This window comes from Phyllobates terribilis, unplaced genomic scaffold (genome assembly GCF_046119375.1).
Source record: "Phyllobates terribilis strain yellow unplaced genomic scaffold, ASM4611937v1 Scaffold_13__5_contigs__length_258822181, whole genome shotgun sequence".
NCBI classification, from domain to species: Eukaryota; Metazoa; Chordata; class Amphibia; order Anura; family Dendrobatidae; genus Phyllobates; species Phyllobates terribilis.
The window spans coordinates 131,928,475-131,948,090 of record NW_027362773.1 but is presented as its reverse complement, the minus strand read 5'-3'; the positions used below and the strand labels follow the sequence as shown (position 1 = coordinate 131,948,090).

The window sequence follows — 19,616 nt, the reverse complement described above, 5'->3', positions numbered from 1 at the left end:
TTAGAAATGAGAGTCCCTTCTGTCACTCATCATGACATTCCCTTCCATCCAACCCCTGCTCACGCGATGCAATGGTTGGATGCTGATGGTTTTGTCATGGCAGCTGTGTCGTCCCTTTTGGTATTCTTATAAAGTCCAGCTCATGACTGAGCTTCATAGCAGATTATTAATTTAATAACAGACCTTAATACCAAAGTATATTGTACAAGCGCCCATATGGGGTACGTGCCTGTAAAAGTCCAGTCTTTCAAAATATTAAAGTATTTAACCCATATGGTAAATGCCATAAAAAAATCAAAACTCCAGAGGTGCGGTCTTTTAGTCACCTCTGTTCTCCTAAAAATTTAATTAAAAAGCTATCAAAAAGTTTATATGTACCCAAAATAATACGTTCAATAAAATCTATAGCTCAATGAATGGAAAGAAAAAAACAGTTAAGAAAAATTATTTTTGTTTACATTTTTTTTTAAAGTGGTATAATAAAAAGAAAATGTTAAAAAAAATGTTTTTTTTCGTAATTTTACAGACCTCAGGCATTCCCGTAGACAATGAAAGGAACAAATGCCGAGCATGTCCACCTCCACTACATGCAAGACCGGGAAGCAAGGTCCCATTCAGGGTCCCTGAAGGTCTCAGCAGTCAGACTCCAGCGATCAGCAATATGTAACTTGTTTTATTTTGGATTAATCCTTTATATAAATGGAAGGATAACTTCAAAGAAATGATTGTGAATTTAGCTCAAAATTGTGGACCTGAAACAAAGGGTACACTTTATAGAAGTCATCTCCCGAAAACAACATCTGTCCATGTGCCCATTATAGGGCAAGTAGAGATCAGAAAGGTTGATCTCCCACGTAGGACCACCTTGAACCAGAGCCGAGACTTGACCTTGCAAACACTGACCAGCTGCTTATCGCCAGGGATTAGAGAAGCCGATCGGTGCCATTTTCATTTTTAGGTGGACTGTCTTTATGAGGAATTATGGCATCTACGGGGTGGAGAGTAAAACGACCTCCTTGCTGTATTTGCTGTGTATATTCCCTTATGATGTAGACTCGCCAATAATTGAGGTGTAGGTCATGTAGTGTCTGTGTCATGGGACGATGAGATTATAAGGAGTGTGGTCTTTACAAGCAAGAACACCAACCAGGGCACATGAAAAGCGGAGGGATAACTGGAGAATTTGAAGATAATGTATTCAACCTACCTGGCTGCGAATGAGTCCAGAAATCATCTCAGCTCCTAGGAGCGATAAGAGGCACTTTCAATAAACATTGATTTTAATCTGAGCTGAGATTTATTACCATGGCCTGAAATGTTTGAAGAGACGACTTAATGAAGTGGAGATCAATGTTCTCAGCTTTTCAAATTGAATCAGCCGCAGCCACAGCCCATGGCTCCCGGCATCGCCTGATACCGAGCAGGACTCTTCGGTACTGGAGGTAAATGCAGGTCGGCTGAAAATATGATAATATATTATTGGCAAAGTTATTGGATAGTCCATGTTACTTATACAGCCGGCTCGTAGATTTGTTGGTAACTTATTGTGGATTCACAAATATAGTATTTTCCTGGGTTTTTTTTTTGCCACTTTATCTTTTTAGGCAAAAACTTTGTTATCTGTAAGGCAATAAGAATACAATAAACAATCTACAAACAATTTGAGGATTTTGTGCTGTTTTTATTCACTTTTGGGATACATACACAGTTTTTTGAGGAGGTCTTAGAGCAGAAACTGAGTAGAAACTCTCCAGATCTCAAAACTCCTCCAAAACTTGGAGTTTCTGCTCTGAAAAAAATCTGTGTTCACATAGCCTTGTTGTGTCTTTTGGGTGATTATTCGAAGTGCTGTGAGCTTTTTTTATAACACTTTCTCATTATGGTTTTGAATGTATTTTAAAAAATAAATGTATTATAAAAAAGCTGAAAAGATGTCCTAGAATTATTACAAGTAACTACTAAAAGTGACATTGCAGGAGAGTTGACTAATGGCTTTTAGATACTTTTGGTATGTTGTAGGTTACGTCTGTACAGATGCCATTCTGCAGCGGATCCTCCATTTTTATTAGTACTTTATGCAGTTACAATAAAGGTAACGCAGTTTGGTGGTCTTCCGATTATAGAAATGATTATGTTAGAATGGTTGGCTTTTATCTCACGAGGATGGTGGTTGATGCCATAGAGCTTACAGACACTTAACGCATCCCTCTTGGAGGAGCAGCCCCCTCGATTGTCCAGCCCTGCTCATCACAGCGATAAATCAAACCTTAAAGGTTCATTAGCTCCTTTAATAACATTGGATTCATAAGTCATGGAAGTTATTAGTTCCTGTTACATCCGCTGATTATATAATTACGGTAAAATACATTTTCAACGGCAGCACAACTGCGGTAGACAATTAGTGGAGTTCACAAGGTGCTGAGGTGGAAATATTGTGCGTCTGCCGCCTCTTAATAAGAGCTGTCATCTTTGTTGGCCCATTTTTTCTTGGTCCCTCTTATCTTGTCTCTTTGTATTATGCGTAAACATTAAAAGAGTTGAATGGGTGGCAATTTTGTTTTCTCATAAATCCGGACAGTAACTTGTAGTAAATGACTGGTCTGGGGTCAGGAATGGGCTTTCAGGATAATTGAGCTCCCAGTGTAACACCAAGTGCTCCGTATAAATAAGGGCTTGTGTGCACAGCGACGTACAGCTCCCTAGTAGGGATTTGCCTGGCTTCCATCTGGTGCTGTGTGTACGCAGTATCTCATACATATGGAATTTGTTGTGCGGAGCCATGATACATCTCTGTGCATGAGCCTTGAGAGAGATACAGAGTTAGTAAACATTCATACTGCCAGCGCTCTTAATTAAGACTAGACCTACATGGCAGCATGACGTTTAGGCTGTGTGCCCACTATGCGTTTTTCAAGCGTTTTTGCCGCGGAATTTCCGCAGCGAAAACGCTTAAAAAACGCTTGGTAATACGTACCCCATGGTCCCCAATGATAATCCGCATGTGCTGTGCACATGCTGCGGAAATTTCCGCTTCAGATTATCATTGCGGAAAAATACGTAGCATGTCCATTAATTTTGCGGACACGCAGCATAATTGCCGCCATTGACTTGCATTGAAACGTTTGATATCCGCATCACTACATGTGAACATGCGGATATGAAGCGATTCAATGCGCGGATGGTACCTGGGTCTGGAGAAGAGGGGACTCTTCTCCAGACCCGGATACCATAGAAACTGTAAAAAAAAGAATTTAAAATAAAAAATAAAGATTATACTTACCTTCCGATATCCCCCGGCCTCCTCAGCGATGTGTGTGATGTGTTGGGCGGCTCGCGGTGGTGTGAGGACCTGACATGACGTCATTGAGTCATGTGACAGGTCACGCAACCGCTGACGTTGGCGGTCGCGTGACCTGTCACATGACTCAATGACGTCATCGCAGGTCCTCACACCACCGCGAGACACTGGGGAGACCGGACGCATCGGAGAAGGAGACCGGGGGCCATCGGAAGGAAAGTATAATCTTTATTTTTTATTTTTCACCATTCTTATTCTTTTTTTTAATATATTACTTGGTCACACTATATATATGCCGGTTGCATGGATTTATATAGTGTGACCAAGTTGTCAAGCACTTTTCCAAGTGATGCTAAAATCGCTTGGAAAAGCGCTTGATAACCCGCATGCAGAAATGCATGCAAAAACGCTTGACAAACGCTTCTACCTGGCAGGAAAAATGCATGTAAAATCCGCATGTGTTTTTCCTGCCAGGGAGAAGCGGAAAAAATCTGCAGCATTTCTGCATCGTGGGCACATAGCCAAAGAGAAATGCAATAACATTGCTGTCTCATAGCAACTTTAGTTGTTTGCAGCTCACCAGTGTCGGACTGCGGTGCCAAGGACCCACCAGTAACCAACTCCAGGGCCCCACTTTTCAGCTATGTGCAAATGTGACATTATCCTCAATCACAAATTTACATAACAATGAACTGGGTAGATTGTTACATTAATAAGACGCTCCTTGGTCTGTACATGGTGATTCCAGTATATTGTGCCAAGCACTACTCATATAAGAGGGTGGTGGCCCACCGGAGGATTCTCCTGTGGGCCAGTCCAAGCCGGCATGTCACCATGTAGCCCACCCCCTAAAACTTTTACCTGTTTCTGAAAACGACATATATGAGTGTCATACTTCAAAATAATTGGATGAAAGCGTAAAAAAAGCTGTTATTCAGAAGCAGAGGTGCATTCTCAGCTTTTTGTATGCACTGTGGATTTCGAAGCTTTCCCGTATTAATTTTACCATTCAATAAAGTGCAAATTATTTGTAATACACCAGTGCAGGTTATGTAAAAAAATGTTACCCTGAGATGCACAGGATATAAAAAAAAAATGCATTTACAGAGGAAAATGTGAGATTATAAAAATACCCACCTGATATATCTTCTGTGTGTTCTTCGCTGTGCTGTCCCTATGGCTCTTATTTACTTTGTGGTCTCTGTTAACATTGCGGCATTTGCCATAAAGTTCTTCCACATAATCACTGCAGCCAATGATGCTGTCCGAATGTACAGCACAAGACCACAGGCCTGTGATTATCTGCAGGGCTCATGTGGATATACGGCACGGGATCGCTGCATCAAGTAATCAGAAACTGCCGGGGACCGCTTGAGTGGTGGGACATTTGACAAGGTGGTACTGTTCTTCAGTATTGTGGCCACTTTATTCTCAGAGTTGATGTGGGAGTTCAGACCCTCGCCGATTGTGAATTGATGGAAAATCCTAGCAATCTATAATATAATCGTAGATGCGTCCCTCTGTCCGAAGCCTCTATAGACAGCGCAAGCGCGACGCACCTGCGCAGTCTGGCTCCTGACAGAAGATCGCATCCAGCCGTTACAGGTAAGAGGAGTATATGGCGCCGGAGATTGCGGTATGCTTAGTCACTGAATTCATACCGCGATCTACGGCGCCATAAGGACATACTTACCTGACTGGGAGGAGTGTTGCCGTGGGGCGTCTGTTCTGGCCGGAGGCCGGGGCAGGAGTGCGGCGTCAGAATCGGCGCATGCGCATAGTGCGCTGTCCGATGCCATTTTACTGAAGACACATTTGCAGTTTGTCGTCAACAAAATGGCGCCAGACAGCGCGGTATGTGCACGCGAGTACTCCGGCGCCATACTCCTCCACTGGCCTCCGGTAGAACAGGATGCAGCGCTGGAGCACAGGGAAGAAAGGTGAGTATAAGTGTTTATTTTTGTGTGTGTGTGCAGCATGATAGGGATGAGCGGTGCCATACATACCAGGATTGGGGGGTGAGGGGTACCATGCATACCAGACTAGGGATGAGGGGTGCCATGCATACCAGGATTGGGATGAGGGGTGCCATGCATACCAGGATTGGGATGAGGGGTGCCATGCATACCAGGATTGGGATGAGGGGTGCCATGCATACCAGGATTGGGATGAGGGATACCATGCATACCAGGGTTGGGATCAGGGGTAACATGCGTACGATGATAGGGATGAGGGGTGCCATGCGTACCAGGATGGGGATATGGGGCACCATGCATACCAGGATGGGGATCAGGGGCGCCATGCGTACCAGGATAGGGATCAGGGGCGCCTTGCGTACCAGGATGGGGATCAGGGGCGCTATGCGTACCAGGATAGGGATCAGGGGTGCCATGCGTACCAGGATGGGGATCAGGGGCGTCATGCGTACCAAGATGGGGAACAGGGGTGCCATGCATACCAGGATTGGGGATGAGGTGGTCATGCATACCAGAATTGGGGATGAGGGGGGCCATGCATATCAGAATTGGAGGTGAGGGGTGCCATGCATACCAGGATTGGGGATGAGGGGTGCCATGCATACCAGGATTGGGGATGAGGGGTGCCATGCATACCAGGATTGGGATGAGGGGTGCCATACATACCAGGATTGGGATGAGGGGTGCCATGCATACCAGGATTGCGATGAGGGGTAACATGCGTACGATGATAGGGATGAGGGGTGCCATGCATACCAGGATGGGGATATGGGGCACCATGCGTACCAGGATGGGGATCAGGGGCGCCATACGTACCAGGATGGGGATCAGGGGCGCCACGCGTACCAGGATGGGGATCAGGGGTGCCATGAGTACCAGGATGGGGATCAGGGACGTCATGCGTACCAAGATGGGGATCAGGGTCGCCATGCATACCAGCATTAGGGAACAGGGGTGCCATGCATACCAGGATTGGGGATGAGGTGGTCATGCATACCAGAATTGGGGATGAGGGGGGCCATGCATATCAGAATTGGAGGTGAGGGGTGCCATGCATACCAGGATTGGGGATGAGGGGTGCCATGCATACCAGGATTGGGGGTGAGGGGGCCATGCATACCGGGATGGGGATCAGGGGTGCCATGCATACCAGGATGGGATGGGGGTCGCGTATAATAAGAAGGGGGAGGCATATATACCAGGATGGGGGATATTAACAGAATTGAGGGACATCTATAATATAATCAGGGATGTGTCCTTCTGTCCGAAGCCTCTATAGACTGAACATCCGCGATGCTACTGTGCAGTCTGCCTCCAGACAAAAGAACACATCCAGCCGTTACAGTTAAGAGGGGTGTATAGCGCTGGAGATCGCGGTATGCATAGACACTGAACGCATACCGCGTTCTCCAGCACCATAAGTACATACCTGACCTGGAAGAGTGCTGCGGCGGCCCCTCTGTTTTCCCTCTGGAGGCCGGGGGAGGAGTGCGGCGCTGGAATCAGCGCATGCGCATGGCTCGCTGTCCTGGCGCCATTTTAGTGAAGACACATTTGCAGTGTGTCTTCATCAAAATGGCGCCGGACAGCGTGTTATGGGTACACGCGTACTCCGGCGCCACACTCCTCCCCTGGCCTTTGGATGGGGGAGCAGGATGGGGGCGCCGGATGGGGGCAGCACATACCAATAAAAATGCTCGCCACCCGGGCATAGAATGGGTTCAATAGCTAGTATTATATAAGATGGGAACAATTCCATAAAAACCTGTATTGTCCATGGAGTAATAAAATTGTACACTTGTGACTTATACTCAGCTCAGGACATAATTTCTTGTGTTGCTGAGCTGTGTGGGAAGGGGACTGGCTGACTAGCTCATTGTAGTAGTTTAGCCAGCCCTCCTCTCTGTTTATGCATTGGTGATGACAGAAAAGGGGTCTGGCTTAGCTTTTGAAAGGTGAAAGTACGGCAGCCTCCATTATATTCAGCCTATGGCCAACTACTTTTGTGAAAATTGGGTCATGTATGGGAAAATAATGAGAATTTTTAGGTATGCACTCACAGATTCATGAAGCCAGTGGTCAAAAAAGCACAATTGTGGCTGATGGGTGAAAAATATAGGGTCAGTAGGTTTGAAAAGCTGTCCGTACATGTCTAATTAATTTTTTTTACTCACTTATATAGCGCCATTAATTCCACAGCGCTTTACAGACATCATCATCACTGTCCCCGTTGGGGCTCACAATCTCGATTCCGTATCAGTATGTCTTTGGAGTGTGGGAGGAAACAGCCTGGAGGAAACCCACGCAAACATGGGGAGAACATACAAACTCCTTGCAGATTTTGTCTTTGGTTAGATTTTAATGCTGGCCCCAGCGCTGCAAAGCCTTGAATTTGTGGTATATAAAGGTGACTAGCCCAGGGGGATGGGGATTACTCGGTAACCGGGCCTTTAGCCTGGCCTTGGGGATGTCGCGGTGGTCGGCTCCCGAGCCCGTACCCTGGGGTCACTCTTTAAAAAGGGGATTGGTTTGTTTATTAGTTTTATGAAAGTTCGTGACGCCACCTGTGGCTTCTGGTGAGAATCACCAGCGCTGCGCAGTCCACTGAGGCTGATGATAAGGCAGCTCGATGGTATAGCTCCCCACAGGTGGAGCTAGGCCTCAGGGCAGCGTACGGAAAGGGGATGCAGGACAGCCGGGTCAGAGCAAGAACAGGGACAGACACGATAGTCACTTCAATACCTTTTACTGATGGAAATTCAGGCACGTCCAGGAGCACTGTAGGGTGAAGGGTGCATATCAGGATCCTCCCCAATGAGCGGGTGTAGGGCCTCCTGTTACTTGCCTCTGCGTAGTAAGTTTCTGACCTTCCTGGAGCTAGGCCTAACTTTGTCTCTGTCCTGCGCTGGCTGACCTTGTGGTAGGGCCTTTTCTTGGAGTACACGCTCCTCAGCTTGCGGGGCCTATGTGTCTCCTGGCTCTATTACGTATCAGCACTTTAGCAATCCTGGGACTTGTAGTTCTCCAGGGATTCCGGTTATGCCTTACTGGGTCACAGAGATCCCGGTAAGCTTCGGACCCGGTGTCCGGTAAATTCTTCGGGGTGAGCTAGTTAAGCTCCTCTGCCCCCTATGTACTAACTCTCCACTCGCCTTCGGCCTACTCGGGCCCTCACTAGGCTACTCACACTAACGGCAGCTTGCCGCGCTTCACTGATCTTATGGCGCCGGCACACCTAAAGCTCACTTCTCTGAGCTACACTGAGTCTTGGTCTGGATAAGCTCCACTGCAGGATAGCAATTGCAGGAGCTAGAACAGGCTTTTGTCCTCTGAGGTAACTCTTCTCAGACTGTACTGGACTCACTGCTAAACCAGAATAGACTAGACTAACTGCTGCCTGGCTCCACCTTTCCTATTTATCTATCTCTAACGGGCTCCCTCTGGTGGTCTGAAGTGGAAGGTGGAGCTGTGTGAATGGTTATGGGGGCCTCTTGCGGAGGAATCCATCAATGCACTCTTCCAGGATCTGTGAAACCAAGCGCAGCTGGGTGTCACACAGGTGCATCTCACTAAATTAGAATATCATCAAAAAGTTCATTTATTTCAGTTCTTCAATACAAAAAGTGAAACTCATATATTATATAGAGTCACTACAAACAAAGTGATCTATTTCAAGTGTTTATTTCTGTTAATGTTGATGATTATGGATTACAGCCAATGAAAACACAAAAGTCATTATCTCAGCAAATTAAAATAATTAACAAACAACACCTGCAAAGGCTTCCTAAGCGCCTAAAAAGGTCCCTTAGTCTGTTTCAGTAGGCTCCACTATCATGGGGAAAACTGCTGATTTGACAGATGTCCAGAAGTCAGGCATTGACACACTCCACAAGGTCCCAGAGTTTCAATTTTCATTTGGAAATCAAGGTCCCAGAGTCTGAAGGAAGAGTGGAGAGGCCACAATCCAAGCTGCTTGAGGTCTAGTGTGAAGTTCCCACAATCAGTGATGGTTTGGGGAGCCATGTCATCTGCTGGTGTAGGTCCACTGTGTTTTATCAAGACCAAAGTCAGCGCAGCCGTCTACCAGGAAATGTTAGAGCACTTCATGCTTCCCTCTGCCGACAAGCTTTTTGGTGATGGAAATTTCATTCTCCAGCAGGACTTGGCTCCTGTCCACACTACCAAAAGTACCAATACCTGGTTTACACACAACAGTATCACTGTGCTTGATTGGCCAGCAAACTCGCCTGACCTTAACCCCATAGAGAATCTATAGGGTATTGTCAAGAGGAAGATGAGACACCAGACCCAACAATGCAGACGAGATGAAGGCTGCTATCAAAGCAACCTGGGCTTCCATAACACCTCAGCAGTGCCACAGGCTGATCGCCTCCATGCCACGCCGCATTGATGCAGTAATTGATGCAAAAGGAGCCCCGACCAAGTATTGAGTGCATTTACTGAACATGCATTTCAGCAGGTGAACATTTCAGATTTTAAAATCATTTTTCAAGCTGTTGTTATAAAGTATTCTAATTTACTGAGATAATGACTTTTGTGTTTTCATTGGCTGTAATCCATAATCCTCAACATTAACAGAAATAAACACTTGAAATAGATCACTCTGTTTGTAATGACTCTATATAATATATGAGTTTCACTTTTTGTAGTGAGGAACTGAAATAAATTAACTTTTTGATGATATTCTAATTTTGTGAGATGCACCTGTATGTACCTCTGATGTGTCCACATTCATATACTGAATGGCCTGCCTCTGGCCAGTCACTAGAGATGATCAACCAGATTGCAGCAAACTCTTCAACCTTATTTCCATTGTCACAGCATCACAGCAAACCTTCCAAAATGTCCTTTGGGTATTCTTCATCCAATTCCATTTTTCCATCCTCCAGACTATGCTTCTATTTTGAAATCCTATTATTATTATTGAAGACGCATGTTTTATAATTTGGTTATCATCTTGGTTACTTTTAATAAAACTCATTTGCATGTCAGAGGTCCCGTTACTCTGATGTGTAGTCCTGAGGCAGATGCTAGAAATTGGATTACATATTGGATGGTCGCAGCGCATCTCTCGTGATGGGACTATTTCCAGCATTAAGCCCATTTGCACAATGTACTGGATCCTAACAGCTGCTATGTTCGGAGTCCTGTGCTGGTAATGGGGGATCAGGTTCTTACACTTGGTATCCAAATAATGTTTCATTCTCCTTGTGTACATTCATGTTTGTGCAGCAGTGGGAGATTCCTGGACTCTCCCGCCTCCGTGAGAGCCAAGCTTGAAGCGAGCACTTAGGTGCTGACAGCAGGAGTGATCTGGGAGTTGCTACAAGAACTTCTGCTCATTATTTCAACTACGTTATCCCGCGCTTGTGCATATTACAGCGCAGTGTGAGCATTTAATATATTTCTGAAGGCTTCTCTGTCTGCTGACTAATGTACTGCCAGCTTCCATAAGGTCATTAAGTTAGAAAGTCTGATCAGTTGATGTGTGCTGTCCATCACGTCTATGTGCCAGGATGTTCAGGACTTCATCAGTACGCTGCAGGCTTTTAGGTACTTCTGGTGGCCACCATGATTTCATTATGCTGATGGCTGCATTACTTATCTTAGATATGACTTTTGAAAAATGTATTTGTAACGGCTACACACTTTTATGATTGACGGCTTTTAACGTTATCTCGACAAATACCAACACGATATAGGAACATGGTGCACAACTGTGCATTGGGCAGTAGGAGCCAAGATAGAGGACACGGTTTTCTGCCAGGAGAATCGGTGCAAGCTATGAGATGGATGGCCATGTATGCCATCAGTGCTTACACTGAGATCCTTTTCTCACACCATGGCTCGAATATTGTAGAGGCTGTCCTCAACTTCTTTTCCTTTGACACTCCTTTTTTTTCCCCCTCATGAAATAAAAACAGACCCGACTGTTGTATTAAAATGGGCAAGTCGGCGTTTATTGTAATAAACATAACAATAAATAATAATAACTTTTGATTAAAGGAGGTTCTTGGAGCTCCAAAAGGCCTGACGTTACACCAAAATATTTTTATAATCTTCCGGCATTACCCCCAGCCACGACCACCAGCTTGAGGTCACCTCTGTCACTGGAAATACCTTCTCCATCTACCGACTCCCCAAGGACCCTGCCCTGAATAGTCACAAAAACTCCGCCATCCCATTACCAAATCCCAAACACAATTGGAGGGGGCCATCTACTTGATGCAGAACCCCCCCACCACAATTTTCCACCAACTCCAAGAACCCCTTCACACCGCCAAGCCAAAATGACACCATGACAATCCTACCTAAGCCCTTTTACCAAAATAAAACATAACAAGAAAAGGCCAGGGCGGGCGGGACCTTTTTCTGTACCTTGGTCAGATGAGTGTCCCTCAGCCCCTCCCCTTTTTATATATAACAGCTCATTCGTAACAACTCCCCCCACCCCCCTGTAATACCGCTTCCTTAAACTTTTATCCCCACTAACTCTCCCCAACTACGTGCAGACTAGTTCACCCCTTGTCTGCCCTACAAAGCCAAGTCATGGGTCACTATGCCCATAGCTTTGCTGGGGCTCCATTTTGCCCTTAAGGCCACGGCCCCACTATCAGTATTTGGTCAGTATTCGGTCAGTATTTTTTCTCAGGAGTGGGAGACAAAACCCAGAGTGGGTGATATATGTAGAATTTGTGCACTTGTTTCTATTATACCTTTTCTCTGATTGTTCCTCACCTGGTTTTGGGTCCCACTCCTGAGAAAAAATACTGACCAAATACTGATAGTGGGGCCGTGGCCTTACAAGTGGTCTGGACAGAGTTGAGCTTCAGGGCTTGTAATCTCTTGGCACAGATACATATTATTTGCTGGCATTGTTTGTAAAAGACAGAATAGAACTGAAATGGAATGAAACCGTTTCCTCCGTTCCTGTTAGATCCCTGCAAAGCCAATTTTAGTTTTATTTGCAGCTTTTATGCGCGTTTGAATTTGATATCGGGAGAAAAAAAATTCTTTATTCCGCAAAAGAGGCTTGTTTTCATTGTGACTGCAAAATCCTGCTTCATTACAAGACTTAGCCTCCTCTCACTGTAACCATTAAATCTCATCACAAATTCAAAAGGCCAGATCTAAAATCCACCGAAATCTCGAGAAGAGCGAAAATTAGTTTTTTTTCGTCTGCGGATGTCACAAAAAGCTTGGAAATTGCAGAGCCTTTTTTAAACATATCCCCAATTGTTATACGGCAGCTCCATTCACACATTTCTAGTTGTATAATGGCAGGAGTATTCAGATTGTTCTCCAGACTGCTATCATCAAGGCTCTGAGATGCAGATCCTAGATTAGTCCTTACTATTACAGATACATTTGCGCATTACTGTTTGGAAATGGTTCTGTTGTCTCGTCTTATATTTACAGTCATTCTCATTTTAGTGGCAGAAAAAGAACTGCAGAAGTGTATGTTTAGAGTTTTTGCCATGTCCATCTACTATATAATCGGCTTATCCCGTCTGTCTGTCCGTCCAGGAAATCCCGCGTCGCTGATTGGTCCGGCCGCGGCCAATCAACGACGCGGGATTTTAGAACAAGATGGCGGCCGTTAGTGGCTCATCTGTCGCACAGAGGTCAGCGGCGATGCAGCCAGGAGATGACCGGCGCTAGCCGGTCATCTCCCGGCTGCTCACAGCAGAAGTACCCCGACCGGCGGCCTAGGCAGCGCCGCTCGCCGGTCCTCCCTTCACACTTGCCGTCGGGAGATAGCTGCTGATCTCCTGACGGTAGCCGCATGGAGGTCAGTGGCGATGCAGCCGGGAGATGACCGGCGCTAGCCGGTCATCTCCCGGCTGCTCGCAGCGGAAGTACCCGCACAGGCAGCGCCGCTCCCCGGTCCTCACTAACACGGTAAATTTTCCCAGGTTTTTGTTGTAAAATTAGGGGTCTCGGCTTATACTCAGGTCACCGCGCACAGGCAGCATGTGACCCCCGGCTGCAGCTGGCTCTTGCTTCCGCTTATATCACGACTATTTGAGGCTGCAGCCAAGGGGTCTCCTGTTTCGCGTTCCACGGTGAGTGATGGGCTGTGGGCGGGGTTATCCCCCATCCTGTCACACCCGGCATCCACCGCACGCGCATTCATTGACAGAGCTTGCGGTGGATGCTGGGTGTGACACGATGGGGGATAACCCCGCCCAGAGCCCGTCATTCAACGTGGTGCGCAGAACAGGAGACCCCTGGCTGCAGCCGCAAATAGTCGTGATGTAAGCGGAAGCAAGAGCCGGCTGCAGCCGGGGGAATTACGTGCTGGCTGTGCGTGGTCAGCGATGTTGTCACAAGCAGTATTGACAACATGACGTAATTACAAAATTCATTAGAGGCCCCGGGGGATACATTGGGGGCTTAATTTAAAGTAGTGCACAACCCAATTAAACACTGCTTCGCTGATTAGTCGCGCCCGGTCGGCCGCATACATATTCTAGAATACCCGATGCGTTAGAATCTGGCCACCATCTAGTTAGCTATAATAGGTCAACCTTTTAACACAAAAACATTCTCTCTGCTGTATATGTTTTATTTCTTCTATAAGTAGACATATGCATCTAGTCCTATACACATCAGGGATATGTCATACATGTTGGGGGCAGGGGCATAAAGATTGCAGTTGCAGAGGATGCGACTGCAACCGGACCTGTGCAGGAGTGGGGCCCACCGACAACAACGCCTATTTCAGTTGAATGTGCGTCCGAGTATGCACATTCAGCTGAAGTGTGTTGCTGTGCAGAGACCCTCCGGCTCCCTGCACTGCACTACAAGCTGCCAGCCAATCAGAGGCTGACAGCTGAAGTCAGCGTGCCAATCATGTGCAGCATATGGCAGTAACATCATGCTTTGCCAGTGCCACACTGAAGTCAGTTCCGGAAGAGAACATGCATGTCATGGGAGCGGAGGGAGGTAAGAAGAATCTTTCCAGTATGGCGGTCATTATACAAAGAAAGGGGGTCAGGATGGGGGTCATTATACCAGGAAGTGGCCAAGAATGTCTGACACTATTATAGGATGGGGGACAGTATACCAAGAAGGGACCCATGATAAAGGACATTATGCTAGGATGGGGGACATTGTTACAGGAAGGGTCCAGGATGGGAGACATTATTACATTAAAGGGTCCAGGACAGGGGACATTATACCAGGAAGGAGCCCAGCATGGGGGACATTATACCAGGAAGGGGCCAAAGATGAGGGGCATTATAAAAGGAAGAGGCCCAGGACAGGGGATATTATAACAGGAAGGGGCCTAAGATGGGCAGACATTATGACGGGATGGGGGACATTATTACAGAAAGAGGCCATGATGGGGGACATTATTACAGAAAGGGGCCCAGGATGGGGGAGATTATTACAGAAAGGGGCCAGGACTGGGGACACTTTTACAAGAAGGTGCCATGATGGGGACACTTACATGTATGTCTTTATACGATCTGGAATGCTACAAAGATGCTTACATCTGACCAATATGTAGATGAGGGCCCAGGTCCAAACTTTGCACTGGGGCCCATGGGACTCTAGTTACACTACTGGTTGGGAGTGTTTATATATTGTTTGTTTCATAACCGATAATTCCAACACTAACTAATTAGGGTTTGATGTTTTAAAGAGAACCTCTCAGTAGATTCATGCTGCCCACACCACAAGCTGCATGAATCAGAGCCTGGCTACATGATTGCAGTCAGGTACATTTTTCTCAGAAATGCTGCAGCTTTTCAGAGTTTTCCTATGGTCCCTGGCTGGATCTTCAGAGACCAGACTAGTCCAGTGCCACTGCAGATGATTGACAGGTCTCTAGTTATGTTCAAACATAGGAGAGACCTGTCAATCAACTAGAGCCATGTAAGTAGAAGCCAGCTCACAGGATCCTTTGGGTTGTGTCTTTAGGCTGTTCTGCATTATTACCCTGTGAGCCACTCTCTCTTAGTAAAGACCATAGAAATTGGCACAAAATAAAAAGACCCATATCTCTGGAACCATATGTCAGATTTAAAAAAGTGGATTATTCATGGGAGCAGCAGGAACAAAGTAGGTGCAAAAACTGGCCACTTTTGACCTGTCGACAGTTCCGAACATGCCAATTTCGACAGGACTGGCTGACCCTCTGATGGGCATGAGACTTTCAGACTGTCCTCCGACAGATTATGTTGGAGAGAAGAATCGGTCAATTGGAATTTCAAAGCCCAATCCTTTTGTTTTTAGGCAAGATAAGCCACTGCCAGAGGTGTCTGGGTAGCTTCTTTCACTTCTCTCCCAGTTGAAAACAAATGAATGCTTGGCTTTAAGAAACCTTAAAGAAACCCACAAAAACACAGAAAGAATAAACATGAAGATGTACTTCTTGCTGAGATTAAAACCCAGGATCCCAGTGCTGCAAGGTAACAGAGCTAACAACTGTGCCTTTGTTATTCCTATTCTTTTATATTTCCTTTTATTTTTCTAGGAGTAACAGTTTGATATCTGCTGCTACATATTTTATATGATTATTATTTATGGTTACATGTGTACCTGCTCCATTTGTACTATCTCTTAACAGAAAAAGAAAACTTAAATAATGCTAAAAATATAAAGGGTTGTTCTCATGATTCTTTCTCAAGTAGCGAACCACTGCCTTGCCTTGTAACTTGCCATGGGGCGGTGCATTACTGAAGATTGACAGTTCGGGCCAGCTGCATGATCGTACCATTGGTCCCAGTTACGCACTCACCCATGCTGCAGGCATAGGCATAGGTCTGCAACATGGGAGGAGTGCAGGGATACTTGGCTGGGCAGATCCAGCTTGCAAGCGTTCACTCCTTGTCTAGAAGACCGGCTAGTAACCTTGAGAGCAAGCAGGTAACCAGAGAATCAAAAATTCTTCCTTCCATTAGAATTTTTCATAAGAGGTAAATTGAAAAGTTAGTTGTTTTTACAAGCACTTTGGAATTCTACCAATTTATTAAGATGAGACAACCCCTTTAAGTACATGAAAAAGGGCGCCCTAGTTACAGTTGGAGCCATCCTGTTTATGGGCAGCAAAGTGGCTCAGTGGTTAGCACTGTTGCTTTGCAGCTCTGGGGTCCTGGGTTCAAAATCCCACCAATGACAACAACTGCAAAGAGTTTGTATGGGTTTCCTCCGGGTTCTCCGGTTTCCTCCCACACTCCAAAGTCATACTGATAGGGAGTTTATATTGTGAGCCCCAATGGGGACAGTGATGATAATGTGAGTAAAGTGCTGTGGAATATGATGGTGCTACATAAGTAAAATAAATTAATATTTATCTGTGGTTTGAGCCTACTCAGAGATTTCCTATTCCTGAGCACAATAATGTTAGTAAAGTAGACATGGAAATAGGACTGGGGTCATGGCTGTTTATTTCATTCACATGATAGGAAAAAGCTGTGCACATGAGGGCCTGTCCTTAGTGTATTTCTTAAATTCAATCACTCAGCTTCCATTGGTCAGAAGGTCATGTGACTGTTCTATTTTATTTAAAGGGGCACTAAATGTAGAAATGCATAATAAAATATAGTTCCCATCGCTACTTGTCTGCAGTATCAACTTCATGTTAGTGAAACAATCTTATAAAAGTCCACGATAGAATATAGTGTTAATCCCCTGCTGATCAGTTTCATTTTATGTTGGTGACTGACTGAGAGGGCAGGTCTTTACCAAGGGGTGAGGAAGTTTAGCAATCTTGTCTCCCTGCAAACTGGGCAGAGGAGGGAGGATCCTGCTGCAGTCAGTTGTCTTACAGCTATATACAGGACAGTGATGAGGAGGACGAAGGAGAGACGTAACTGATCTCCAGAAATACATGCATGATGTTTCTTTAATTATTTCTTATTTTTAGTTCTAATATGACACAAAATATGATAAAAAGAATGGAGGAGATTAAGCTCAACTGCTGCTCCAGTAACTGGAACTACTTCTGGAGCTCTAGTTAAATGAAAAAAATGCATTAAAAAAAACAGTAGAATAAATTAAAAATTGAAATTCTGGAAATTAAGGCTTGCCAATGGTTGTTGGGCCAACAGCTATCTTTCCGAAACCTCCCATGCACATACACACTCGATTCAGCCAAGCATTCATATGATCTCAATAGGTAGAGGTGACTAAAGGTCCGTTTAAATGGCCCAACCGGTGGCAAGATACGACTGCCAATTGGTAAACCTTTACCAATAGGCGGTCGTTTAATCTCCTGTTTACACAGGCAGACCAAAGTAAACAATGCGCACTGAGTGATCTATATTAGATAGGCTGTCATAGTTCTCGGCAGCAAGAGTCTGGTTTACACGGGAGAGTCCACCGCCGCGAACGTTGATCTTTTGCACTGGAGAAAAGATAATTTCAGCCAATGATCGAGCATTTTTCTCATTCATCAAATGTTAGGCAGCCTGTTTACACTGCAGAATAATCATGAAACAAGTGGTTTTCTGAACACTCGTTCACGATTATCTTTCAGTGTAAATACAACTATAGCTGATCCAAAGTAGTGAATTATATCTTCAGGCACCAAATGTTCAGGATGGTGAAGTTCTTATCTCCCCTACATATGTTGGGGGGAATCGGAAGGCAGTCATGCATATAAGATGTACAGTATATTGGCCAAATCAGCTGATCATCTAATGTGTATCGACAGCTTACAATCCAACAACCTTCAACCATGAAAGCATTCCTCCTCTGAACCATGTCAAACCTCGTAGGATATGTATCTGAGTGTGGTAACAAAGTTTTTCATCTAGATTTGATAGAAGAGGGCTCTATAATGCCTATTAGCATAATTATTTTACAAGCCGCACACACTTCATCCGTTTCTAAATAAAGTTGTGGCTAAATTAACCTACTATCTATATATCTTCGTTGTGAAAATATCTTAAATATCTTATTTGCAAGCAGTTTTTATGTCTTAAGAGGGAGTATGCTATGCAATAATGTCCTATTATCAGAACAGCCTTAGCTTTGATACAAGCAGTAGTGCACTAAGTTTTGTAAACTCCAGACTGCAGCTCCACTGTATCTATAACATCTTTGCATTGACATTTTTTTCAATGTTTTTGGTCATGGGAATGCAAAATAGTATAACGTTCAAAAAAGCTTGAATTAAAGCTTTTCTACTATCTTTTTGCTGTAAAGTCTATACAACTCCTCTACATAGCTGGCTATGCTGATGCTCATGCCTTTCTCTCTCTCCCTTACATCTTCCAATGTTAGAAATAGCATCAGTAAGTGGAGGAGATTTTACATGACAGATAAGAGTATGTAGAAGCAAGGAAAGCATCCAGGAAAGGCAGCTCGCACAAGCTGAACTGTATCAGAAATTTAGATAGGAAGAAAAGCGCACACAACCCAGTCTGGAGGGGGACATTCTACAGACTGTAAAAGTGTAGAAAGAAAGTGAAACACCCGTAGCAAGTTCTGCAGTTTTGGGGAATCCCACAATCCTTAGCATCAGTGTCTGTCATCGCAAAGGAGAATAGATCCTTTTCTGGGCCATAGAAGGAGAAATTGGTTGTGCTGATACATGAAAACCTAGGTAAGATGTATTACTGGGAGGGACATGTCAACCTGAGAATAGTCTAAAACTAGAAATGCAAATTTCATACTACGGCGGCTGAAAATTGTAAAAGATTCCAGATTGTAACTGAGTGCAACTTTTTTTTTGTAAAAGAACCAATAACTAAATCATTTTAAAGGTGACCTTTGCCATTAAAGAGAAAGGCTTAGTTCAGGTAAAGTACATGGGGATCAAGTTTTTAATGGAGATCGGCTCACAAAATTTCAGTGATATTGCTCAATAAATGATCCTCTGTACAAGGGTTTGTCTATATAATGTATTTACTCTAAGTCTAAGGTAGAAGAGTGGATAGAGAAGAGATGCTCACTAATTCTGTATTGTGCTAGAAATCATACCAAGACATTTGGACAATTGTAGCTTCCAATTTTTTGGGAACAGTTTGGTGAAGGCCCTTTGTCTGTTCCAGAATGAGAGACTGTCATCCATTGCACTGAGCAAGGTCTATAAAGACATGATTGGTGGAATTTGGTGTACATGTTCGGCTGGCTGCACTGAGCCTTGACCTCAGCCCCATCCAACATGGGATGCACTTGAACAGAGAATGCAAGCCATGTCCTCTTGTCCAACATCAGTGTCTGATCTCACAAAAACTCTTCTGGATGAATGGGCAAAAAATTCCATAGGCACTTCCAAATTCTTGTAAATTCTTCCCAGAAGAGAAGAAGTTGTTATACCTGCAGAGGGACCGAGTCCATTTTAATGACTATAAGATATCATA

At 44.8% G+C, this 19,616-nt stretch overlaps 1 protein-coding gene across 2 annotated transcripts in view; it reads left to right on the top strand.

The window, feature by feature from the left end:
* Positions 1–19,616, top strand: part of CHID1 (chitinase domain containing 1) — a 560,444-nt gene that overhangs the window by 517,130 nt on the left and 23,698 nt on the right. Inside the window, exon 11 of one of the 2 annotated variants that reach the window (XM_073658696.1) lies at positions 527–1,603. The exons of the other annotated variant lie outside the window; for it this stretch is intronic. Coding sequence (XP_073514797.1) covers positions 527–545 — 19 coding nt within the window. The 3' untranslated portion in view covers positions 546–1,603. Of the gene's footprint in view, positions 1–526; positions 1,604–19,616 lie in introns of those variants that run through there. 2 annotated transcript variants of the gene reach the window in all.